This window comes from Cherax quadricarinatus, chromosome 98 (assembly GCF_038502225.1).
Source record: "Cherax quadricarinatus isolate ZL_2023a chromosome 98, ASM3850222v1, whole genome shotgun sequence".
Classification (NCBI taxonomy): Eukaryota; Metazoa; Arthropoda; class Malacostraca; order Decapoda; family Parastacidae; genus Cherax; species Cherax quadricarinatus.
Window position 1 is genome coordinate 7085390 of NC_091389.1, and position 27118 is coordinate 7112507.

Consider the following 27118-nt stretch of genomic DNA (forward strand, 5'->3'; position numbering starts at 1 on the left):
CCAATCATTCTTTCTTCCCCTTCACATTCACCACCTCTTTGAAACTCACGCTGGCAATTTGATCAGGCAAATTGGAACCTTTACTCACCACTAACTGTTTTGAGTGAGGTTCCTTCTTCGTCCTCCATTGATGAGCTTTTACACCTCTTGTCCTCCGTTTTAACTGCAGCTTCACATTCTATATCCCAAACTTGGGGCAGGCATTCTCAGAAATGCGTGCCTTGGTGGTCTCCTGCTTGTGCTCGTGCAGTATGTGCTGCGTGGGGCAGGTACCAGTACAGTAGAACCACGGAGAGACTACTTGATTTTAAGCAGAAGCGTGCGATCGCTCGCCGTGTCATCTGTGACGCTAAATGCACTTGCTGGCGAGATTATGTCTCCACCATTACCTCTGCTTCCTCTGTGAGTGCAGTCTGGAAAAAAGTACGAAAACTGAGTGGTAAATATTCTCCTGACCCGGCTCCTGTTCTGCGGGTTGCTGGTGTTGATATAGCAAACCCACTAGATGTTGCCAACGAAATTGGCTATCATCTGGTCCGTATTTCTCAGGGGCTCCATCTATGCCCCTCGTTTCTTTCCTCAAAGTCTGCCAGAAAGTTAGTACCCTTGGACTTTTCTTTTCTCAGAGAAGAATAGTATAATGTGCCTTTTACAATTCAGGAACTGGAGGCAACACAGCTTGTCGATCATCGGCAGCCGGGCCCGAGGACATTCATATTCGTATGTTACAACATTTACATCAGTCAGCCCTTGCAGTCCTATTATGCCTTTTCAATCCTTCCATTTATAGAATAGTCACCGATATTAGTAGACATTCTTTATTTGTTCCCTGCCCCTGTTTGCTCTGTCCCTTCTCTCTTCGCCTACATTCGCTCTTGTCTTCTCTTCAATTTCCACCTTTCTATGTTCATGTAGCATCTCATTTTCCCTATACCCCTGGAAAGTTCTGGCTGTTTGAGTCTGTTCTTTCTCTCTCCCTTGCTCGAAAGCCCAACTGTCTACGGTAGCTTCCCGCTCTCTTTCTTGACCACTTCCACTCTCATTCTCATGCCATTGCAGTGTACACAGATGGCTCTAAGTCTTCTGACGGCATAGGATTCGCAGCAGTGTTTCCGGACAGCGTTGTAAGAGGGCATTTACTATCTTCGGCTAGTATTTTTACTGCTGAATTGTATGCCATTCTTGCAGCACTTATCCATATTGCATCTATGCCTGTGTCATCATTTGTGGTTGTCTCAGACTCCCTTAGTGCTTTACAGACTATACAGAAATTTGATACACCTCACCCCTTAGTCCTCCGTATCCAACTTTGGCTTTGGCTACGCCGCATCTCTACCAAGCATAAAGATATTGTTTTTTTTTTGGGTCCCTGGTCATGTTGACGTACAGGGCAATGAACAGGCAGACACTGCTGCGCGGTCAGCAGTACATGACCTACCAGTTTCATATAGAGGTGTTCCACTTACGGACTATTTTGCTGCAATAGCTACCCACCTTCACACCCGTTGACAACAACGTTGGTCTACTCTACTTGGTAACAAACTTCATTCTATTAAACCGAGTATAGGTTACTGGCCGTCTTCTTGTCACCAGTGTCGAAGTTGGGAGACTACTCTCTCCCGTCTTTGCATTGGCCATACTCATCTTACTCATGGATATCTCATGGAGAGGCGCCCTGCTCCTCTCTTTGAGAATTGTCAGGTTCCATTATCAGTCAGCCACATTCTGTTAGACTGCCCACTTTATCAACGAGCACGCAGAATTTACCTCCGTCGTCGTCTTCGCTCTGCTGCTCTCTCTTTACCTTCCCTTCTCGCTGATGGACCCACCTTTCATCCAGACTCTCTCATTGACTTTTTGACAACTGACTTACTTCACAAACTCTGATGATACCTTCAGCCCTTTCTACCTCAATCTCTTGCTACCCTCTACCCCCGTACTATCCCCTGCCCCGCTGTTTTCTGTAACCTACTGATCATCCCTCCTCCCTTCTGCCACCCAATACCCTCGCTTCCTTCCCTACCCTGCAGCGCTGTAGCCCTTGTGGCTTAGCGCTTCTTTTTTATTATAATAATAATGTTCACCTAGCAGTAAGTAGGTACCTGGGTGTTAGTTACCTTACACCTGCTGTCACTTCACCTAGCAGTAAGTAGGTACTACCTCATATCACCCATGACATGAGGTAGTACCTCACCCACATGACATGAAGTAGTCCCTCACCCTCACTCACTGTACATTGCAGAGTCACTTGTTTGCACAGAACTGCTTAATGCCTCAAATGATGTAGTGGAAGTTTTAGCAGTAAAGGTCGAGGACCAAAACCTAGTCATTGTGGTAGTCTACAAGCCTCCGGATGCAACATCCCAGCAATTCCAGGAACAGCTGTTAAAAATTGACCACTGTCTGGAAAATCTTCCAGCTCCTGGGGGATTTCAACTTAAGGCACCTAAAATGGAGGAATATAGCAAATAATATTGTTGCATTAATAACACCAGGAGGCAGCTCTGATGAAAACTCACACTCACACGAGCTTTTAAATCTCTGCACAAAATTCAATTTAAACCAGCAAATAATAGAGCCTACTAGACTGGAGAATACACTAGACCTCATCTTCGCTAACAGTGATGATCTGATAAGAAATGTCACCATATCAAAAACAATATACTCAGATCACAACATAATTGAGGTTCAGACATGTGTGCGTGGAGCCCCAGACCAACATGATGAGATTAGGCACGAGGGAGCATTCACCAAATTCAACTTCAGTAACAGAAACACAAAGTGGGACCAAGTAAACCAAGTCCTAACCGATATAAGCTGGGAAGATATACTAAGCAACACAGACCCCAACTTATGCCTAGAACAGATTAACTTGGTGGCACTCGATGTATGCACAAGGCTTATTCCTCTAAGAAAAAGGAGGAGTAGATGTAAAATAGAAAGAGACAGGCGCTGCCTTTACAGGCGACGGAAAGGAATAACAGAGCGGCTAAAAGAGGTCAATATTTCTGAAATGCGTAGGGAGACACTGGTCAGAGAAATAGCAAGCATCGAACTTAAGCTAAAGGAATCTTATAGGAGTCAGGAATCGCGGGAAGAACTAAAAGCCATAAATGAAATCGAAAAAAACCCAAAGTATTTCTTCTCCTATGCCAAATCAAAGTCGAGAACAACGTCCAGTATTGGGCCCCTACTTAAACAAGATGGGTCCTACACAGATGACAACAAGGAAACGAGTGAGCTACTCAAGTCCCAATATGACTCAGTTTTTAGCAAGCCGCTAACCAGACTGAGAGTCGAAGATCAAAATGAATTTTTTATGAGAGCCACAGAATTTGGTTAACACAAGCCTATCCGATGTTATCCTGATGCCAAATGACTTCGAACAGGCGATAAATGACATGCCCATGCACTCTGCCCTAGGGTCAGACTCATGGAACTCCGTGTTCATCAAGGACTGCAAGAAGCCCCTATCACGAGCCTTTTCCATCCTATGGAGAGGGAGCATGGACATGGGGTCGTCCCACAGTTACTAAAAACAACAGACATAGCCCCACTCCACAAAGGGGGCAGTAAAGCAACAGCAAAGAACTACAGACCGATAGCACGAACATCCCATATCATAAAAATCTTTGAAAGGGTCCTAAGAAGCAAGATCACCACCCATCTAGAAACCCATCGGTTACACAACCCAGGGCAACATGGGTTTAGAACAGGTCGCTCCTGTCTGTCTCAACTATTGGATCACTACGACAAGCTCCTAGATGTACTAGAAGACAAAAAGAATGCAGATGTAATATATACAGACTTTGCAAATGCCTTGGACAAGTGTGACCATGGCGTAATAGCGCACAAAATGCGTGCTAAAGGAATAACAGGAAAAGTCGGTCGATGGATCTATAATTTCCTCACTAACAGAACACAGAGAGTAGTCGTCAACAGAGTAAAGTCCGAGGCAGCTACGGTGAAAAGCTCTGTTCCACAAGGCACAGTACTCACTCCCATCTTGTTCCTCATCCTCATATCTGACATAGACAAGGATGTCAGCCACAGCACCATGTCTTCCTTTGCAGATGACACCCGAATCTGCATGACAGTGTCTTCCATTGCAGACACTACAAGGCTCCAGGCGGACATCAACCAAATCTTTCAGTGGGCTGCAGAAAACAATATGAAGTTCAACGATGAGAAATTTCAATTACTCAGATATGGTAAACACGAGGAAATTAAATCTTCATCAGAGTACAAAACAAATTCTGGCAACAAAAGAGTGAAACACCAACGTCAAAGACCAGGGAGTGATCATGTCGAAGGATCTCACCTTCAAGGACCATAACATTGTATCAATCGCATCTGCTAGAAAAATGGCAGGATGGATAATGAGAACCTTCAAAACTAGGGAGGCCAAGCCCATGATGACACTCTAGAGGTCACTTGTTCTATCTAGGCTGGAATATTGCTGCACACTAACAGCACCTTTCAAGGCAGATGAAATTGCTGACCTAGAAAATGTACAGATAACCTTCACGGCGTGCATAACGGAGATAAAACACCTCAATTACTGGGAGCGCTTGAGGTTCCTAAACCTGTATTCACTGGAACGCAGGCGGGAGAGATACATGATTATATACACGTGGAAAATCCTAGAGGGACTAGTACCGAACTTGCACACGAAAATCACTCACAACGAAAGCAAAAGACTTGGCAGACGATGCAACATCCCCCCAATGAAAAGCAGGGGTGTCACTAGCACGTTAAGAGACCATACAATAAGTGTCAGGGGCAAGAGACTGTTCAACTGCCTCCCAGCACACATAAGGGGGATTACCAACAGACCCCTGGCAGTCTTCAAGCTGGCACTGGACAAGCACCTAAAGTCGGTTCCTGACCAGCCGGGGTGTGGCTCGTACGTTGGTTTGCGTGCAGCCAGCAGTAACAGCCTGGTTGATCAGGCTCTGATCCACCAGGAGGCCTGGTCACAGACCGGGCCACGGGGGCGTTGACCCCCAGAACTCTCTCCAGGTAAACATGACATGAGGTAGTACCTCACCCACATGACATGAGGTAGTCCCTCACCCACATGACATGAGGTAGTACCTCACCCACATGACATGCGGTAATCAGTACCTCACCCACATGACGTGAGGTAGTACCTCACCCACATGACATGAGGCAGTACCTCACCCACATGACATGAGGTAGTACCTCACCCACATGACATGAGGCAGTACCTCACCCAAATGACATGAGGCAGTACCTCACCCACATGACATGAGGTAGTACCTCACCCACATGACATGCGGTAATCAGTACCTCACCCACATGACATGAGGTAGTACCTCACCCACATGACATGAGGCAGTACCTCACCCACATGACATGAGGTAGTACCTCACCCACATGACATGAGGTAGTACCTCACCCACATGACATGAGGCAGTACCTCACCCACATGACGAGGTAGTACCTCACCCACATGACATGAGGCAGTACCTCACCCACATGACATGAGGTAGTACCTCACCCACATGACATGAGGTAGTACCCCACCCATGACATGAGGTAGTACCTCACCCACATGACATGAGGTAGTACCTCACCCACATGACATGAGGTAGTACCTCACCCACATGACGTGAGGTAGTGCCTCACCCACATAGCATGAGGTAGTACCTCACCCACATGACATGAGGTAGTACCTCACCCACATAGCATGAGGTAGTACCTCACCCACATGACATGAGGTAGTCGGTACCTCACCCACATGACATGAGGTAGTACCTCATCCACATGACATGAGGTAGTACCTCACCCACATGACATGAGGTAGTACCTCACCCACATGACATGAGGTAGTACCCCACCCACATGACATGAGGTAGTACCTCACCCACATGACATGAGGTAGTACCTCACCCACATGACATGAGGTAGTACCTCACCCACATGACATGAGGTAGTACCTCACCCACATGACATGAGGTAGTACCTCACCCACATGACATGAGGTAGTACCTCACCCACATGACATGAGGTAGTACCTCATCCACATGACATGAGGTAGTACCTCACCCACATGACATGAGGTAGTACCTCACCCACATGACATGAGGTAGTACCTCACCCACATGACATGAGGTAGTACCTCATCCACATGACATGAGGTAGTACCTCACCCACATGACATGAGGTAGTACCTCACCCACATGACATGAGGTAGTACCTCACCCACATGACATGAGGTAGTACCTCACCCACATGACATGAGGGTGAGATAAGATAGTGATACTTTATCTATCAGGATGCAGAAGACTGTCTATCGTATCACTTGCATGGTAACTGTGACCGGGTAGACCAGGTGAGTGTCTGCTCCATCTCCTTGGATCAGACCTGCTTGCTTTTACCGCTCTAATAAACAATTGAGGCGAGTTAAAAGGCTGGTCTGTGATAGTAAGACTATCCTGTGTGATGGTCTATGATAGTCAGACTATCCAGTGATGGTCTATGATAGTCAGACTTTCCTGTGTGATGGTTTATGATAGTCAGACTATCCTGTGTGATGGTCTGATAGTAAGACTATCCTGTGTGATGGTCTATGATAGTAAGACTATCCTGTGTGATGGTTTATGATAGTAAGACTATCCTGTGTGATGGTCTGATAGTAAGACTATCCTGTGTGATGGTCTATGATAGTAAGACTATCCTGTGTGATGGTCTATGATAGTAAGACTATCCTGTGTGATGGTCTATGATAGTAAGACTATCCTGTGTGATGGTCTATGATAATCAGACTATCCTGTGTGATGGTCTATGATAGTCAGACTATCCTGTGTGATGGTCTATGATAGTCAGACTATCCTGTGTGATGGTCTATGATAGTCAGACTATCCTGTGTGATGGTCTATGATAGTCAGACTATCCTGTGTGATGGTCTATGATAGTCAGACTATCCTGTGTGATGGTTTATGATAGTAAGACAATCCTGTGTGATGGTCTATGTGTGTGTGTGTGTGTGTGTGTGTGTGTGTGTGGTGTGTGACTCAACAATCAATATTTGCACCAATAACTCATTACAGTTGTGACCGGGTGTGGAAGTGTGAATTGCTCATTACTCTATAATTTGTTCATGATTGTAGCCAAAGTATAAACGTAAGTAACCATTCTACAGAATTCATTACCTTTGTAACTTGTGAGCTCATTACCTTTGTACCTAGTTCAGCTATCAAAACTTTGGGGGCCCAGTCCCTGGACCCATTACGTACCTCTGTAATCTGTAAATACCTTTGTAACTTGTCATGATTGTGACCAGACTTACCTGGAGTTCATTACCTTTGTAAATTGTGAGTTCATTACCTTTGTAAATTGTGAGTTCATTACCTCTGTAACTTGCTCAGCTATCAAAACTTTGGAGTCCAGTCCCTGGACCAATTATGTACCTTTGTAATCTTTTGACTACCGCCCACAGGATGGGTATGGGGTGGGATAGGATAGGATAGGATTTCGTTCGGATTTTTAACCCCGGAGGGTTAGCCACCCAGGATAACCCAAGAAAGTCAGTGCGTCATCGAGGACTGTCTAACTTATTTCCATTGGGGTCCTTAATCTTGTCCCCCAGGATGCGACCCACACCAGTCCACTAACACCCAGGTACCTATTTGCTGCTAGGTGAACAGGACAACAGGTGTAAGGAAACGTGTCGAAATGTTTCCACCCGCCGGGAATCGAACCCGGGCCCTCCGTGTGTGAAGCGGGAGCTTTAGCCACCAGGCCACCGTTAAACTAACTAAACTGGTCTATGATAGTAAGACTATCCTGTGTGATGGTCTATGATAGACTTTCCTGTGTGATGGTCTATGATAGTAAGACTATCCTGTGTGATGGTCTATGATAGTAAGACTATCCTGTGTGATGGTCTATGATAGACTATCCTGTGTGATGGTCTATGATAGACTATCCTGTGTGATGGTCTATGATAGACTATCCTGTGTGATGGTCTATGATAGTAAGACTATCCTGTGTGATGGTCTATGATAGTAAGACTATCCTGTGTGATGGTCTATGATAGACTATCCTGTGTGATGGTCTATGATAGTAAGACTATCCTGTGTGATGGTCTATGATAGACTATCCTGTGTGATGGTCTATGATAGTAAGACTATCCTGTGTGATGGTCTATGATAGACTATCCTGTGTGATGGTCTATGATAGTAAGACTATCCTGTGTGATGGTCTATGATAGTAAGACTATCCTGTGTGATGGTCTATGATAGTAAGACTATCCTGTGTGATGGTCTATGATAGACTTTCCTGTGTGATGGTCTATGATAGTAAGACTATCCTGTGTGATGGTCTATGATAGTAAGACTATCCTGTGTGATGGTCTATGATAGTCAGACTTTCCTGTGTGATGGTCTATGATAGTCAGACTATCCTGTGTGATGGTCTATGATAGTAAGACTATCCTGTGTGATGGTCTATGATAGTAAGACTATCCTGTGTGATGGTCTATGATAGTAAGACTATCCTGTGTGATGGTCTATGATAGTAAGACTATCCTGTGTGATGGTCTATGATAGTAAGACTATCCTGTGTGATGGTCTCTGATAGTCATACTTTCCTGTGTGACTTGAAAAAATAACTAAACTATCTCCAAAAATACATTATTAAAATCAAATAGAGGTATATATACATAAATTATTAATTATTATACACAATAATAACTCACTGGAAATAAATTTTTTACACTTTTATTGAAAAAAAAAATGAATAATGAATGCGCGAGATGAGATTTGTAAACAAGGAAGAAAGTGTCAGTGTGTATCTCTTATATTTGGCTGTATTTTTGTATTTTCTGTATGAATTCTGCTTCTGTGTGTATTAACGTGTATTTGAGTCGTTGGTGTATTGTATTCTGGTGTATTTTTCGTGTATTGGTGTTTGGATTTTGGGTTTTTTAAGGATTTTTTTTTCGGGGGTTCCCCAGGGTGAGTTTATGGGTTTTAATGTGTGTGGAGGTTAAGGTACAGCTCCTGGCCCCGGGTCAGTTTTGCGTCCAGGATGTGACCCTACACGAGTCTACTAACACCCAGGATGTGACCCACACCAGTCCACTAACACCCAGGATGTGACTCACACCAGTCCACTAACACCCAGGATGTGACCCACACCAGTCCACTAACACCCAGGATGTGACCCACACCAGTCCACTAACACCCAGGATGTGACCCACACCAGTCCACTAACACCCAGGATGTGACCCACACCAGTCCACTAACACCCAGGAGGTGACCCACACCAGTCCACTAACACCCAGGATGTGACCCACACCAGTCCACTAACACCCAGGATGTGACCCACACCAGTCCACTAACACCCAGGATGTGACCCACACCAGTCCACTAACACCCAGGATGTGAACCACACCAGTCCACTAACACCCAGGATGTGACCCACACCAGTCCACTAACACCCAGGATGTGACCCACACCAGTCCACTAAAACCCAGGATGTGACCCACACCAGTCCACTAACACCCAGGATGTGACCCACACCAGTCCACTAACACCCAGGATGCCACCCACACCAGTCCACTAACACCCAGGATGTGACCCACACCAGTCCACTAACACCCAGGATGTGACCTGCACCAGTCCACTAACACCCAGGATGTGACCCACACCAGTCCACTAACACCCAGGATGTGACCCACACCAGTCCACTAACACCCAGGATGTGACCCACACCAGTCCACTAACACCCAGGATGTGACCCACACCAGTCCACTAACACCCAGGATGTGACCCACACCAGTCTACTAACACCCAGGATGTGACCCACACCAGTCCACTAACACCCAGGATGTGACCCACACCAGTCCACTAACACCCAGGATGTGACCCACCAGTCCACTAACACCCAGGATGTGACCCACACCAGTCCACTAACACCCAGGATGTGACCCACACCAGTCCACTAACACCCAGGATGTGACCCACACCAGTCCACTAACACCCAGGATGTGACCCACACCAGTCCACTAACACCCAGGATGTGACCCACACCAGTCCACTAACACCCAGGATGTGACCCACACCAGTCCACTAACACCCAGGATGCCACCCACACCAGTCCACTAACACCCAGGATGTGACCCACACCAGTCCACTAACACCCAGGATGTGACCCACACCAGTCCACTAACACCCAGGATGTGACTCACACTAGTCCACTAACACCCAGGATGTGACCCACACCAGTCCACTAACACCCAGGAAGTGACCCACACCAGTCCACTAACACCCAGGATGTGACCCACACCAGTCCACTAACACCCAGGATGTGACCCACACCAGTCCACTAACACCCAGGATGTGACCCACACCAGTCCACTAACACCCAGGATGTGACCCACACCAATCCACTAACACCCAGGATGTGACCCACACCAGTCCACTAACACCCAGGATGTGACCCACACCAGTCCACTAACACCCAGGATGTGACCCACACCAGTCCACTAACACCCAGGATGTGACCCACACCAGTCCACTAACATCCAGGATGTGACCCACACCAGTCCACTAACACCCAGGTTTGAACCTACACCAGTCCACTAACACCCAGGATGTGACCTACACCAGTCCACTAACACCCAGGATGTGACCCACACCAGTCCACTAACACCCAGGATGTGACCCACACCAGTCCACTAACACCCAGGATGTGACCCACACCAGTCCACTAACACCCAGGATGTGACCCACACCAGTCCACTAACACCCAGGTACCTATTTTCTTGCTAGATGAACAGAACAACCGGTGTAAGGAAACACACTCAGTGGTTCTACCCTCACCGTGAATTGAACCCGTTCCCTCACTGTGTGAAGTGAGAGCTCTAGCCACCAGGCTACGGGTTACTTGTGTATTGTCAACAGTCATGGTACAGTGGAACCTCAAATATCGAACTTTCTTCGGTCCAGAAGGCTGTTCGAGTGCCTTTACCGAATGAATTTATTCCCATCAGGAATAATGTAAATTAGATTAGTGCATTTCAGACCCTCAAAAATACACTTATAAAAGCACTTGCAAAAATATAATTGGTCGTGTTGGGAGCAGTTCGATTTTTGAGGTTCCACTGTATTGTCTTTTTCACTTTTTAAAGCATTTATTTTTACCACAGGCTGAGGAACAATGGTACAAGCGTGGTACATGGACGACAGCCCCGAGGACCAGAGACTGGAGCACCACCAGTCGCCCCCGAAATTCGTCTCTCTGGATGAACTGTACAGTGAGACGGGAGTAATGTACTGGAAGGTAATAAAAAATAAATTAGGAATTGTTTTTAACCTTCGGTACAGCAAAACCTCGACTTTTATGCAAATTCAAATTCAGATATTTATTTCCTCGTGTGGTTTACACGTTATAAGATTTTAATGACGAAGGCGGCCACTATCGTGCCTATATTGATATACTCACGATAGTGCCTATATCGATACGCTGTATCGATATAGGTTATATTTTATATAAGTTATATTAGGTACATACATAATTAGGTTTAAAGTACAGTGGACCCCCGCTTAACGATCACCTCCCACTGCGACCAATTATGTAAGTGTATTTATGTAAGTGCGTTTGTACGTGTATGTTTGGGGGTCTGACATGGACTAATCTAATTCACAATATTCCTTATGGGAACATTCAGTCAGTACTGGCACCTGAACATACTTCTGGAATGAAATAATATTGTTAACCGGGGGTCCACTGTAGTTAAGTAGTGCAAATCATTTAATATTACGAATGGTAGATATAGTAATGCGATTCCATTTGTCCTGGTATAGAGTAAAATTTATTGTCCATGGGATCCTTTTCTTTGTATGTTGCCTAATTTGCATCTTCATAAATAACTCATTTCGATTGTGACGATGTATAAATATGTAAATAGTTAATTACCATTGTAACTTGTTCAGCTATCAAAACTTTGTGACCCAGTTCCTGGACCCATTAAGTACCTTTGTAATGTTGAGGTACAGTTCCTGGACCCATTAAGTACCTTTGTAATGTTGAGGTACAGTCCCTGGACCCATTAAGTACCTTTGTAATGTTGAGATACAGTCCCTGGACCCATTAAGTACCTTTGTAATGTTGAGGTACAGTCCCTGAACCCATTAAGTACCTTTGTAATGTTGAGATACAGTCCCTGGACCCATTGAGTACCTTTGTAATGTTGAGATACAGTCCCTGGACCCATTAAGTACCTTTGTAATGTTGAGGTACAGTCCCTGAACCCATTAAGTACCTTTGTAATGTTGAGATACAGTCCCTGGACCCATCAAGTACCTTTGTAATGTTGAGGTACAGTCCCTGAACCCATTAAGTACCTTTGTAATGTTGAGATACAGTCCCTGGACCCATTGAGTACCTTTGTAATGTTGAGGTACAGTCCCTGAACCCATTAAGTACCTTTGTAATGTTGAGATACAGTCCCTGGACCCATTAAGTACCTTTGTAATGTTGAGGTACAGTCCCTGAACCCATTAAGTACCTTTGTAATGTTGAGATACAGTCCCTGGACCCATTGAGTACCTGTGTAATGTTGAGATACAGTCCCTGGACCCATTGAGTACCTGTGTAATGTTGAGGTACAGTCCCTGGACCCATTAAGTACCTTTGTAATGTTGAGATACAGTCCCTGGACCCATTGAGTACCTGTGTAATGTTGAGGTACAGTCCCTGGACCTATTATATGTGTGTGTAATCTTGACTAATGCCACAGGATAGTTATTTATTTATTTTATTTAATATCTTTGCAAACAGTACATTAAGATTGTGTATATACAATATATACAATATATACAATAGTGGGTTACAATACAAAGAGAGCCTCTATTATGCCTTGGCATTATGGCCGCCAACTTAACATTATTGACTTATATTATACTTAACACTAAGGAGTATATCATAGTTGTACAGTAGGATAGTAATTATTTCATAGTTGTACAGTAGATTATTAATTATAAATGAATTAATATTTGTATAATACAAAGATATATTTATATTTTAAAATGCTTTTGTGAAAAACAATGATTCAATTATATTCGTGTCAACAATGGATAAAAGGTTCAATGTGATTGTTGAAGTTATGATGTGGGAGGACATAGGTGAGTAAGTGTGTACTGAGTGTTTAGCATTTAGTTTAGGGTGATTAAGTGGCTTTTGAGAAGAGTCTTAAATTGATTTTCAGACTGGGTTACTTTAATATCTTCTGGTAATGAATTCCATATTTTGGGACCCTTTATGTGCATAGAGTTTTTACACAGTGTGATATGGACACAAGGTATATCAAAAAGAGATCTGTGTCTTGTGTTGTGGTCATGTGTCCTGTTTAAGTTGGTGAGGAGAAGTTTGAGTGGAGGGTTTATATTTGTGTGTATTGTTCTGTGTATGCAGTAGGCACATGAATAAGTATGGATGTTCTTAATGGTAAGCAGATTCAGGCTTTTGAAAATTGGTGGAGTATGCTGGCAGGAGTGGGAATTTGTTATCATTCTTACTGCTGCCTTTTGCTGGGTTATTAGGGGTTTTAGGTGATTGGATGTTGTTGATCCCCATGCACAAATTCCATATGTAAGATAAGGGTATATGAGTGAATGGTACAGTGCCAGGAGAGCTGATTGTGGAATGTAGTACCTTATCTTTGATAGTATGCCTACAGTCTTGGAGATTTTCTTGGTAATTTGTTGTATGTGTGTCTGGAACTTAAGGCTACTGTCAAGGTGGATACCTAGGAATTTTCCCTCTGTGAGTCTTGTGACTGATGATCCACTTAGTATAATGTTAATTGGATCATTTGCAGCTTTGTTTCCAAACTGAATGAAATAGGTTTTTATCAGTGTTCAGGGTTCATGGGGGTGCATAATAAAGATACTAATCATGAAACATAGTACGGTACCATAGATTATATTTTTTAACACACCGGCTGCCTCCCACCAAGGTAGGGCAACCTGAGAAAGAAATATCTTCACCATCTGTCACTCCATTAACATCTTGCCAGAGACACCCCAACATTACACCTCAGCTTCTCCTCCCACTGCAATATCTCCATGCATCCTTCAGAGTATAGGTACTGTACTTTCCACCTCCAGGACTGTAACATTCTCACCCATCCTTCAGAGTACAGGCACTGTACTTCCCACCTCCAGTACTGTAACATCCTCACTCATCCTTCAGAGTACAGGTACTGTACAGTGGACCCCCAGTTTACGATCAGCTCCCAATGCGGCCAATTATGTAAGTGTATTTATGTAAGTGCGTTTGTATGTGTATGTTTGGGGGTCTGAAATGGACTAATCTAATTCACAATATTCCTTATGGGAACAAATTCGGTCAGTACTGGCACCTGAACATACTTCTGGAATGAAATAATATTGGAAACTGGGGGTCCACTGTACTTTCCACCTCCAGAACTGTAACATCCTCACCCATCCTTCAGAGTACAGGCACTGTACTTCCCACCTCCAGAGCTGTAACATTCTCACTCATCCTTCAGAGTACAGGTACTGTACTTCCCACCGGAACTGTAACATCCTCACCATCCTTCAGAGTACAGTCACTGTACTTCCCACCTCCAGGACTGTAACATTCACACTCATTCTTCAGAGTACAGGTACTGTACTTACCACCTCCAGGACTGTAACATTCTCACTCATCCTTCAGAGTACAGTCACTGTACTTCCCACCTCCAGGACTGTAACATTCACACTCATTCTTCAGAGTACAGGTACTGTACTTACCACCTCCAGGACTGTAACATTCTCACTCATCCTTCAGAGTACAGGCACTGTACTTCCCACCTCCAGAACTGTAACATTCTCACTCATCCTTCAGAGTACAGGCACTGTACTTCCCACCTCCAGAACTGTAACATCCTCACCCATCCTTCAGAGTACAGGCACTGTACTTCCCACCTCCAGAACTGTAACATCCTCACCCATCCTTCAGAGTACAGGTACTGTACTTCCCACCTCCAGGAGTGTAACATCCTCACCCATCCTTCAGAGTATAGGCACTGTACTTTCCACCTCCAGAACTGTAACATCCTCACCCAGTGTTCAGAGTACACGTACTGTACTTCCTACCTCCAGAACTGTAACATCCTCACCCAGTGTTCAGAGTACACGTACTGTACTTCCCACCTCCAGGAGTGTAACATTCTCACTCATCCTTCAGAGTACAGGCACTGTACTTCCCACCTCCAGAACTGTAACATTCTCACCCATCCTTCAGAGTGCAGACACTGCACTTTCCACCTCCAGAACTGTAACATCCTCACCCAGTGTTCAGAGTACACATACTGTACTTCCCACCTCCAGGAGTGTAACATCCTCACCCATCCTTCAGAGTACAGGCACTGTACTTTCCACCTCCAGAACTGTAACATCCTCACCCAGTGTTCAGAGTACACGTACTGTACTTCCCACCTCCAGGAGTGTAACATTCTCACTCATCCTTCAGAGTACAGGCACTGTACTTCCCACCTCCAGAACTGTAACATTCTCACCCATCCTTCAGAGTACAGGCACTGTATTCCCACCTCCATAACTGTAACATCCTCACCCATCCTTCAGAATACAGGCACTGTACTTCCCACCTCCAGAACTTTAACCCTTTCAGGGTTTCCGACGTGCTAGTACGGCTTACGCACCAGGGTTATTGACATACTAGAACGCCTAAATTCTAGCGCCTTCAAATCTAGTGAGAGAAAGCTGGTAGGCCTACATATGAAAGAATGGGTCTGTGTAGTCAGTGTGCACAGTATAAAAAAATCCTGCAGCACACAGTGCATAATGAGAAAAAAACCTCTGATCGTGTTTTTGGTTTAAAACAGCGACTTTGCAGTGTATTTTCGTATGGTATTTATGATTGTATTCTAGTTTTCCTGGTCTTGCTTTATAGAATGGAAGACTTATTACAGAAATTTAGATGATTTTGTTTGGTTTCATAATGAAAAGTACCTTGAAATTGAGCTCAAAGTATCAGAAATGTTCGATTTTTACCAAATTTCAAAAGTAAACAAATCATGCTAAGCGTCCAATACTCGTCAACTGGTGAGTCTAATATTCTTTCACAAGTGCGCCGATATTATTTATACCATTTCTACACTAATACAATAGTCTGCATAACAGTAAATCTTCTGTTTTTTGTGAGAATAAAAATTCAAAGTGGAAAGCAAAAGAGATAAAAGAGGGGCCTGGGGACGTGACTAATGAACAGAGAAAATGTTATTTTAGTGCCAGGAATGTCTGTCTTGCTTATTCTCGGCCCTATTTGGAAATTGGCATCTTCTAAAATTTGTGTGAAATTAGCAAAATTGCCAATTTCTGACCACTTTATTAGATACTTTAAATTGGTATATGCATGGTTTCTTGTACTCATTTGATAGACAAAATGGAGTTCTAGTGAAATAGATATGATTTTTGTCGACTAGTAGACTGAAATTGGCCAAAAACAGGGTTCAAAGTGGGCGAAATCGCCGATGCGTCAACATCATCGAGGCCGGTAACTTCGCAAGAGCATAATTCCGTATGTTTTCCATCAAATTTCATACTTTTGGTGTCATTATGATCGGGAAAAGATTCTCAATCATTTCATAAGAATTTTTTTTTTTTTTTTTCAAAAAAATTTTCGACCCTGAGAATGAATTTAGGAGAGGGTCTCTTGACCCTGAAAAGGTTAAAAATATTGATCATGAGGGACTTCATCCCTAATGAAAAACTGAGAAAGTCTAGAAACAGATAACAGCTTCATTAGAAAAGTGTAGTGAGCATAAATCTAACTTTAAACCTAATTGTATACTCAGATTTAACTGCATCTTCCTATTTTCCTAATCATTAACCATTAACCCTTTGACTGTCGCAACCCCCAATCCTGAGGTGTCTCCTGGTGTCGCAAAATTTAAAAAAAAAAAAAATATTTTTTCTTATGAAATGATAGAGAATCTTTTCCCGATTGTAATGACACCAAAAAAAACGAAATTTGATGGAAAACTGACGGAATTACGCTCTTGCAAAGTTAGCGACCTCGGCGCTGTTTATAAATCGGCGATTTCGCCCACTTTGAGCCCTATTTTCGGCTAATTCCATTGTTCCAGCCGCCCAAGCTCATAGCTATTTCTTTAGAACTCCATTTTTTCTATCGATTGAGTACAAGAAACTGCCCATTTACTGATGTCAACTACCTAATAATGTGGTCAGAAATTTGCAATTTGGTCAATTTCACGAAAACTAAAAAATATGACAATTTCAAAATAAGGTCCAGAATGAACAATGCAGACATTCCTGGCTCTAAAATAACATTTTCTTTGTTCATCAGTCATGTCTCCAGGCCCCTCTGATATTACTCTTACTTTCTATTTTGAATTTTTATTCAAACAAAAAATAGAAGATTTACTATTATGCAGACTACTGTAATACTGTAATAATTGTATAAATAACATCAACCCATTCATGACTGCATATTAGAATGGCTAGTTGGACATTTATTGGACAATGGCATCATTTGTTTACTTTCGAACATTGGCAAAAATCAAACATTTCCCCTACTTTGAGCTCCATTTCCAGGTTCTTTTTATAGTAAAATCAATCAAAATCACCTCTATTTCTATAATATGTTTTCCATTCTATCAAATGAGACCAAGAAAACGAGAATACAATCATAAGTACTATACGAAAATAGACCACAAAGTCGGCATTTTAATTAAAAAAAATGGTCGGAGTTTTTTTTCCCATTATGCACTGCATGCTCCAGGATTTTTTTTATATGGTGCACACTGACCACACAGACCCATTCTCTCACATGTGGGCCTACCAGCTTTCTCCTGCTTGATTTGAAGCCGCTAGAATTTATGAGTATATATACGTCAAACATGGTACCTCGTAAGACGTATATATACGGCCGCGACAGTCAAAGGGTTAAATGGTCCAAACGTATATATACATTTTTTCAACATCTGGAAGTGTGTAAAAAAATGTAGATCTTTTTTTTTTTGTTTTACATGTGAAAACGTAAAAAAAAACTTTTATCTACATTTTTGTTTTGTTATATTTGAAAATTTGTAAAAAAAGTAGATCTACTTTTGTAGCTACGAATTTGAACGTTGATTTATTTGGACCGTTTAAGGGTTAATAGGCTTCTGTAAGAGTCTTGAAGTGTTAGGGGCAGTTATTGTCTTAAATTTGACTGCATTTTCCTAATTCACCTAATTGTTTATAAGTTGCTATAGGACTTGAAAGGTTTAGCATGTTCCTGTCAGTACATATCTAGTAAACTCATTCCATATCTTGAATACATAATAAATTTTAAGTTGTAGATTTTTTTTTTTCAACAAGTCGGCCGTCTCCCACCGAGGCAGGGTGACCCAAAAAGAAAGAAAATCCCCAAAAAGAAAATACTTTTATCATCATTCAACACTTTCACCTCACTTGTACATAATCATTGTCTTTGCAGAGGCGCCCAGGTACAACAGTTTAGATATTTTTTATTATAGTTTTCAACTTCTGTTTCAACATTTAAGTCATTTCTTGAAATGGAATCCCAAGAATGTAGCTTCATGCTGCCTGAAGCAGGGTACCCCAGCCCAAGAAACGATACATATTTATCACTTACTAAATTGTTGCCTTTCCAGGAATGTGCTGATATCACTATTCAGTTCACCCTCTGAACTGCAGCATAAGAGTGCAGGCATTGTATTTCCCAACTCCAGAACTGTGACATTCTCATTCATCCTTCAGAGTACAGGCACTGTACCTCCCACCTCCAGAACTGTGACATTCTCACTCATCCTTCAGAGTACAGGTACTGTACTTCCCACCTCCAGAACTGTGACATTCTCACTCATCCTTCAGAGTACAGGCACTGTACCTCCCACCTCCAGAACTGTGACATTCTCACTCATCCTTCAGAGTACAGGCACTGTACCTCCCACCTCCAGAACTGTGATACTCTTACTCATCCTTCAGAGTACAGGCACTGTATTTCCCTTCTCCAGAACTGTGACATTCTCACTCATCTTTCAGAGTGCAAGCACTGTACTTCCCACCTTCAGGACTGTGACATTCTCATTCATCCTTCTGAATACAGGCACTGTACCTCCCACCTCCAGAACTGTGACATTCTCACTCATCCTTCAGAGTACAGGCACTGTACCTCCCACCTCCAGAACTGTGATATTCTTAGTCATCCTTCAGAGTACAGGCACTGTATTTCCCATCTCCAGAACTGTGACATTCTCACTCATCTTTCAGAGTGCAAGCACTGTACTTCCCACCTTCAGGACTGTGACATTCTCATTCATCCTTCTGAGTACAGGCACTGTACCTCCCACCTCCAGAACTGTGACATTCTCACTCATCCTTCAGAGTACAGGCACTGTACCTCCCACCTCCAGAACTGTGATACTCTTACTCATCCTTCAGAGTACAGGCACTGTATTTCCCTTCTCCAGAACTGTGACATTCTCACTCATCTTTCAGAGTGCAAGCACTGTACTTCCCACCTTCAGGACTGTGACATTCTCATTCATCCTTCTGAGTACAGGCACTGTACCTCCCACCTCCAGAACTGTGACATTCTCACTCATCCTTCAGAGTACAGGCACTGTATTTCCCATCTCCAGAACTGTGACATTCTCACTCATCTTTCAGAGTGCAAGCACTGTACTTCCCACCTTTAGAACTGTGACATTCTCATTCATCCTTCAGAGTACAGGCACTGCACCTCAAACCTCCAGAACTGTAATATTCTCATTCATCCTTCAGAGTACAGGCACTGTACCTCCCACCTCCAGAACTGTAACATTCTCATTCATCCTTCAGAGTACAGGCACTGTACCTCCCACCTCCAGAACTGTGACATTCTCACTCATCCTTCAGAGTACAGGCACTGTACCTCCCACCTCCAGAACTGTGACATTCTCACTCATCCTTCAGAGTACAGGCACTGTACCTCCCACCTCCAGAACTGTGACATTCTCACTCATCCTTCAGAGTACAGGCACTGTACCTCCCACCTCCAGAACTGTGACATTCTCACTCATCCTTCAGAGTACAGGCACTGTATTTCCTACCTCCAGAATGGTGATTATTATTTTTTTTTATTATCACACTGGCCGATTCCCACCAAGGCAGGGTGGCCAATAAAAAAAAATAATAATAATAATCACCATTCTGGAGGTGGGAAATACAGTGCCTGTACTCTGAAGGATGAGTAAGAATATCACAGTTCTTACTCACCCAGAATGGTGATATCCTCACTTATCCTTCAGAGTACAGGTACTGTACTTCCCACCTCCAGAACTGTAACATCCTCACTCATCCTTCAGGGTGCAGGAACTGTACTTCCCACCTCCAGAACTGTAACATCCTCACTCATCCTTCAAGGTGCAGCTGTGACAACTCCCACTTTATGTGTGATTCTTTATCTTTTAACTCCACACCTCTTGCCAAGACCCTCGCATTTACTTCTCTTACAACCCCATCTATAAATATATTAAACAACCATGGTGATATCACACATCCTTGTCTAAGGCCTACTTTTACTGGGAAATAATTTCCCTCTTTCCTACATACTCTAACTTGAGCCTCACTATCCTCGTAAAAACTCTTCACTGCTTTCAGTAACCTACCTCCTACAACATACACCTGCAACATCTGCCACATTGCCCCCCTATCCACCCTGTCATACGCCTTTTCCAAATCCATAAATGCCACAAAGACCTCTTTAGCCTTATCTAAATACTGTTCACTTATATGTTTCACTGTAAACACCTGGTCCACACACCCCCTACCTTTCCTAAAGCCTCCTTGTTCATCTGCTATCCTATTCTCCGTCTTACTCTTAATTCTTTCAATAATAACTCTACCATACACTTTACCAGGTATACTCAACAGACTTATCCCCCTATAATTTTTGCACTCTCTTTTATCCCCTTTGCCTTTATACAAAGGAACTATGCATGCTCTCTGCCAATCCCTAGGTACCTTACCCTCTTCCATACATTTATTAAATAATTGCACCAACCACTCCAAAACTGTATCCCCACGTGCTTTTAACATTTCTATCTTTATCCCATCAATCCCGGCTGCCTTACCCCCTTTCATTTTACCTACTGCCTCACGAACTTCCCCCACACTCACAACTGGCTCTTCCTCACTCCTACAAGATGTTATTCCTCCTTGTCCTATACACGAAATCACAGCTTCCCTATCTTCATCAACATTTAACAATTGCTCAAAATATTCCTTCCATCTTCCCAATACCTCTAACTCTCCATTTAATAACTCTCCTCTCCTATTTTTAACTGACAAATCCATTTGTTCTCTAGGCTTTCTTAACTTGTTAATCTCACTCCAAAACTTTTTCTTATTTTCAACAAAATTTGTTGATAACATCTCACCCACTCTCTCATTTGCTCTCTTTTTACATTGCTTTACCACTCTCTTAACCTCTCTCTTTTTCTCCATATACTCTTCCCTCCTTGCATCACTTCTACTTTGTAAAAACTTCTCATATGCTAACTTTTTCTCCCTTACTACTCTCTTTACATCATCATTCCACCAATCGCTCCTCTTCCCTCCCGCACCCACTTTCCTGTAACCACAAACTTCTACTGAACACTCTAACATTACATTTTTAAAACTACCCCATACCTCTTCGACCCCACTGCCTATGCTCTCATTAGCCCATCTATCCTCCAATAGCTGTTTATATCTTACCCTAACTGCCTCCTCTTTTAGTTTATAAACCTTCACCTCTCTCTTCCCTGATGCTTCTATTCTCCTTGTATCCAATCTACCTTTTACTCTCAGTGTAGCCACAACTAGAAAGTGATCTGATATATCTGTGGCCCCTCTATAAACATGTACATCCTGAAGTCTACTTAACAGTCTTTTATCTACCAATACATAATCCAACAAACTACTCTCATTTCGCCCTACATCATATCTTGTATACTTATTTATCCTCTTTTTCTTAAAATATGTATTACCTATAACTAAACCCCTTTCTATACAAAGTTCAATCAAAGGGCTCCCATTATCATTTACACCTGGCACCCCAAACTTACCTACCACACCCTCTCTAAAAGTTTCTCCTACTTTAGCATTCAGGTCCCCTACCACAATTACTCTCTCACTTGGTTCAAAGGCTCCTATACATTCACTTAACATCTCCCAAAATCTCTCTCTCTCCTCTACATTCCTCTCTTCTCCAGGTGCATACACGCTTATTATGACCCACTTTTCGCATCCAACCTTTACTTTAATCCACATAATTCTTGAATTTACACATTCATATTTTCTTTTCTCCTTCCATAACTGATCATTCAACATTACTGCTACCCCTTCCTTTGCTCTAACTCTCTCAGATACTCCAGATTTAATCCCATTTATTTCCCCCCACTGAAACTCCCCTACCCCCTTCAGCTTTGTTTTGCTTAGGGCCAGGACATCCAACTTCTTTTCATTCATAACATCAGCAGTCATCTGTTTCTTGTCATCCGCACTACATCCACGCACATTTAAGCATCCCAGTTTTATAAAGTTTTTCTTTTTCTCTTTTTTAGTAAATGTCTACAGGAGAAGGGGTTACTAGCCCATTGCTCCCGGCATTTTAGTCGCCTCATACGACACGCATGGCTTACGGAGGAAAGATTCTTTTCCACTTCCCCATGGACAATAGAAGAAATAAAGAACAAGAGCTATTTAGAAAAGGGAGAAAAACCTAGATGTATGTATATATATATGCATGTGCGTGTCTGTGAAGTGTAACCAAAGTGTAAGTAGGAGTAGCAAGATATCCCTGTTATCTAGCGTGTTTATGAGACAGAAAAAGAAACCAGCAATCCTACCATCATGCAAAACAGTTACAGGTTTCTGTTTCACAGTCATCTGGCAGGACGGTAGTACTTCCCTGGGTGGTTGCTGTCTACCAACCTACTACCTATAGTAATAACAATAATATATTAAGAATAATGTTACAGCTTTTAAATTGTAATATTGACACACCTCTCTCAAGACAGTGATGGAGTGAGTGATGATGAAAGTGTTTCTTCTTTTTTGGGTCACCCTCCCCTGTGAAACAGCCGATGTGTTAGAAAAAATAATAATAATGTTATCTCTTATTTATTCCATGTATTTATTTTTCCTTTCAAAAATATTTAGAAGAATGAAAAAGAAATGTTTTCAACCTCAGCTTGACGCCAAAAATTATGAGTCCGAGGGAAAGCTAGCGGAGATCAAGACGGAACGAGGTTACACATACATGGACGTCATCCAGATCTCGCCTGACAAGCTCCATAATTACGAGGAGAAGGTTGGTGCTGGAGGAATGATGCACTTGTTGCAGTTTGGAGGGTGGCTCGAACTGTGGCCACACTGGTGTAAAATAGCAAAGTGTTCTGAGGATGGTTTTATTTGCACTGTTATTTTAACATGTCAGCCATCCCCCATGAGGGTAGGGTGACCTTATGATGAGTAAGTTATTTGCTACTGTTCAGTCACTGTCTTGCCAGAAGTGTACTGATATCATTGTTCAGATTAACCTACAAACTGTAACATCCTCACTTATCCTTCAGAGTACAGGTACTGTACTTCCCACCTCCAGTACTGTAACATTCTCACTCATCCTTCAGAGTACAGGTACTGTACTTCCCACCTCCAGTACTGTAACATTCTCACTTATCCTTCAGAGTACAGGTACTGTACTTTCCACCTCCAGTACTGTAACATTCTCACTCATCCTTCAGAGTACAGGTACTGTACTTCCCACCTCCAGAACTGTAACATCCTCACTCATCCTTCAGAGTACAGATACTGTACTTCCCACCTCCAGAACTGTAACATTTTCACTTATGCTTCAGAGTACAGATACTGTACTTCCCACCTCCAGTACTGTAACATTCTCACTCATGCTTCAGAGTACAGGTACTGTACTTCCCACCTCCAAAACTGTAACATTCTCACTCATGCTTCAGAGTACAGATACTGTACTTCCCACCTCCAGTACCATAACATTCTCACTCATGCTTCAGAGTACAGGTACTGTACTTCCCACCTCCAGTACTGTAACATTCTCACTCATCCTTCAGAGTACAGGTACTGTACTTCCCACCTCCAGTACTGTAACATTCTCACTCATCCTTCAGAGTACAGGTACTGTACTTCCCACCTCCAGTACTGTAACATCCTCACTCATCTTTCAGAGCACAGGCACTGCACTCTGAAGGATGAGTGAGGACTCGAGTCCAGCTAGGACTCAAGTCCAGCTAGGACTCAAGTCCGGCTAGGACTCAAGTCCAGCTAGGACTCAAGTCCAGCTAGGACTCAAGTCCAGCTAGGACTCAAGTCCTCCAGCACTCAAGTCCAGCTAGCAGGTGCCCTTGAATCTCTTCATTAATGTTAATTTTTCTTTATTATCATTTCTAATAGTAATATTACTAATGGTAGTATTGCTGATAGTAGTAGTAGTAGTATAAATGTGATTATTATTGATAGTAGTGTAATAATTATTATTAGTAGTAGTAGTATAATTATTATTTGGTGCTACCACAAGTTACATTATGTTATGTTTCTTCTTAGATCAAAAACTTTTTCGAGGAGCACATACACATAGACGAGGAGATCAGGTTTGTAACGGAAGGTTCGGGCTACTTCGACGTGCGTGACAAGGAAGACAAGTGGATCAGGATCGAGGTGGTGCCTGGGGACTTGCTCATCCTTCCTGCAGGCATCTATCATCGCTTCACTCTCGACTCCAAGGTGCGAGTTGAAACCTTTTTCGATACGTAGATCAATTAGAGGTTCATATTATCAGTTACCCTGGGCACTCTCAACTTACCTTCTACAGGAGGTCCTGTAGTAGCATTCTCTAATGCAGTGGTTTACAGTTATACCCATCCTTCATTTATCCAGACTGCCTACAATAAATATAAATAACAAAAAGGCACAATACCGTGACTGGAACGATACACAAATAACCCGCACATAAAAGAGAGAAGCTTACGACGACGTTTCGGTCCGACTTGGACCATTTACAAAGTCACACAGTGTGACTTTGTAAATGGTCCAAGTCAGACCGAAACGTCGTCGTAAGCTTCTCTCTTTTATGTGCGGGTTATTTGTGTACTATAAATATATTTTGCGTATCACCATAAGCTAAGGATGAAGATATTTTAAGGTAAATAATGTGTACTGTATATGCATTTTATAGGCCTAGCTTTATTGCACACTTAATATATGACAGTGTGAACATGTTATCAGGATTTTATATGCATTTAAAAGTGGAAAAAGGGCTGTTTCACTTTGCAGCAGCATCCAGGAACCTAACCTGCTGTATAAGTGGGGCTTGCCAGTACACCCATTACAACAGTTTTTCCCACTAGCTTTCAGGTCCCCCACAGCAATTATTTTCTCACTTGGTTCAAATCTCTGTAAGCATTTCCCAAAATTTCTCTCTGTACATACACCCCTCTCTTACCCAAGTGCATAAAAATTTTGCTATACCCCACTCTTATTCTAATCCACATAATTTATGGAATTAAATATCTGTACTCCCTCTTTACCTTCCATAGTTAATCATTTAATATTACTACTACCCCTTCAGTAGCTCTGGTTAACGTAAGAATGGAGGAGCACTGCAGCAGGTCTTTTGGACCATAACAGGACAGGCCCAACCACTCCCACCCACATATTTGTCCAGCCTTTTCCCTAAGCTACCCAAGAATTTGCTTCACTACCTCAGGCATTAATCAAGCCCACACTTTTTCACTCGTATATTTGTCCACTCTCTTTTCAAAGCTACCCAAGGTCTTAGTTTCTCTTACCCTACTTGGCAGATTGTTCCACGTATCGACGTCTCTTTATTAATGTTGGTAGAATTACTGGCAATATGTTAGGAGGGGTGTTAATGTTGCAGTTTAAAAACTGTAGTGTAAAGCACCCTTCTGGCAAGACAGTGATGGAGTGAATGATGGTGAAAGTTTTTCTTTTTCGGGCCACCCTGCCTTGGTGGGAATCGGCCAGTGTGATAATAATAATAATAATAATAATAATAATAATAATAATAATGTTAGGTAAAAGGACACAATTGCAAGTAATGTGACATTTGATTATGGCAACAGTTCATTCTCCAGAAACTCCTGGAGAGCAAAACGTTGACACAATGAAATGACACATTAGTTGCACTTGTGTCCTTTTGTCTAACATCAACAACTCTGAAAACCAGCGCTTACTACCATCATAACTCAATGTTAAGTAAAAGGACACAAGTGCAACTAATGAGACATTTTATTGTGGCAATGTTTCGCTCTCCAGGAGCTTTATCAAGCCATTACAAACAGTACATGGACACAGAAGGTATGTTATAATGGCTTGACAAAGCTCCTGGAGAGTGAAACATTGTCACAACAAACTGTCGCATTAGTTGCACTTGTGTTCTTTTACTCAACATAGTCGGTAATTCTACCGACATTAATACAATCGTAATCCAAGACCATTGCAACTCAAGGCACCACTGTGTTTATACATTTCCAGAACTACATCAAGGCAATGAGGCTGTTTGTTGGGGAGCCCATCTGGACGCCATATAACCGTCCCGCCGACCACATGGACGCCCGCAAGCAGTACGTTGTGGCGCAGAAGAAGGGTTTCCCCGTGAAGTAATTGTTGAACTCCCAATGTCCAGCCGAGCATTAAACCTGCAAGGTTTATTTTTTCCAACGTACTGGCTGAACACTAAACCCACAAGGTTCATACTGTGGGATTATCAGGTCTTGAGGGAGGAGACCATAGCTCCAGTTCCTCAGATCAAGAGCCCTTCAGCATCATGGCAGCTGTGTTGTTATTGGATATTTTTGCTAACTGTTGTTATATCTGGCAGGATTTATTTTTATCAGCAGATTAAAAACTTTTTGACTTTAAATAGAATTTAAAAATTTTGAGATATATATTTAATTTATTATATATATATAATGCAAGACTTCTTGATTATGTTGATTAATATTCAAAGTTTCTTAAATCCTTTAATTGTTAATATTGCTGTAGAATCTTTCATAAACTTTAAAATTTTA

At 42.6% G+C, this 27118-nt stretch overlaps 1 protein-coding gene across 6 annotated transcripts in view; it reads left to right on the forward strand.

Annotated features, from left to right (window-relative positions):
* Adi1 (acireductone dioxygenase 1) overlaps positions 1–27118 on the forward strand; it is a 60667-nt gene extending 33549 nt beyond the window's left edge. For 2 of the 6 annotated variants that reach the window (XR_008409131.2, XR_008409130.2), the window contains one exon: positions 11180–11310. Coding sequence is in view for 4 of the 6 variants with exons in the window: in XM_053796874.2 (XP_053652849.1) it covers positions 11191–11313; positions 23245–23364; positions 24630–24809; positions 26583–26711 (552 nt within the window). In the remaining 2 variants the exon portion in view is untranslated. Of the gene's footprint in view, positions 1–6296; positions 6359–8758; positions 8814–11179; positions 11314–23244; positions 23365–24629; positions 24810–26582 lie in introns of those variants that run through there. The other 4 variants (XM_053796875.2, XM_053796873.2, XM_053796872.2 and 1 more) reach the window with 4 other exon arrangements.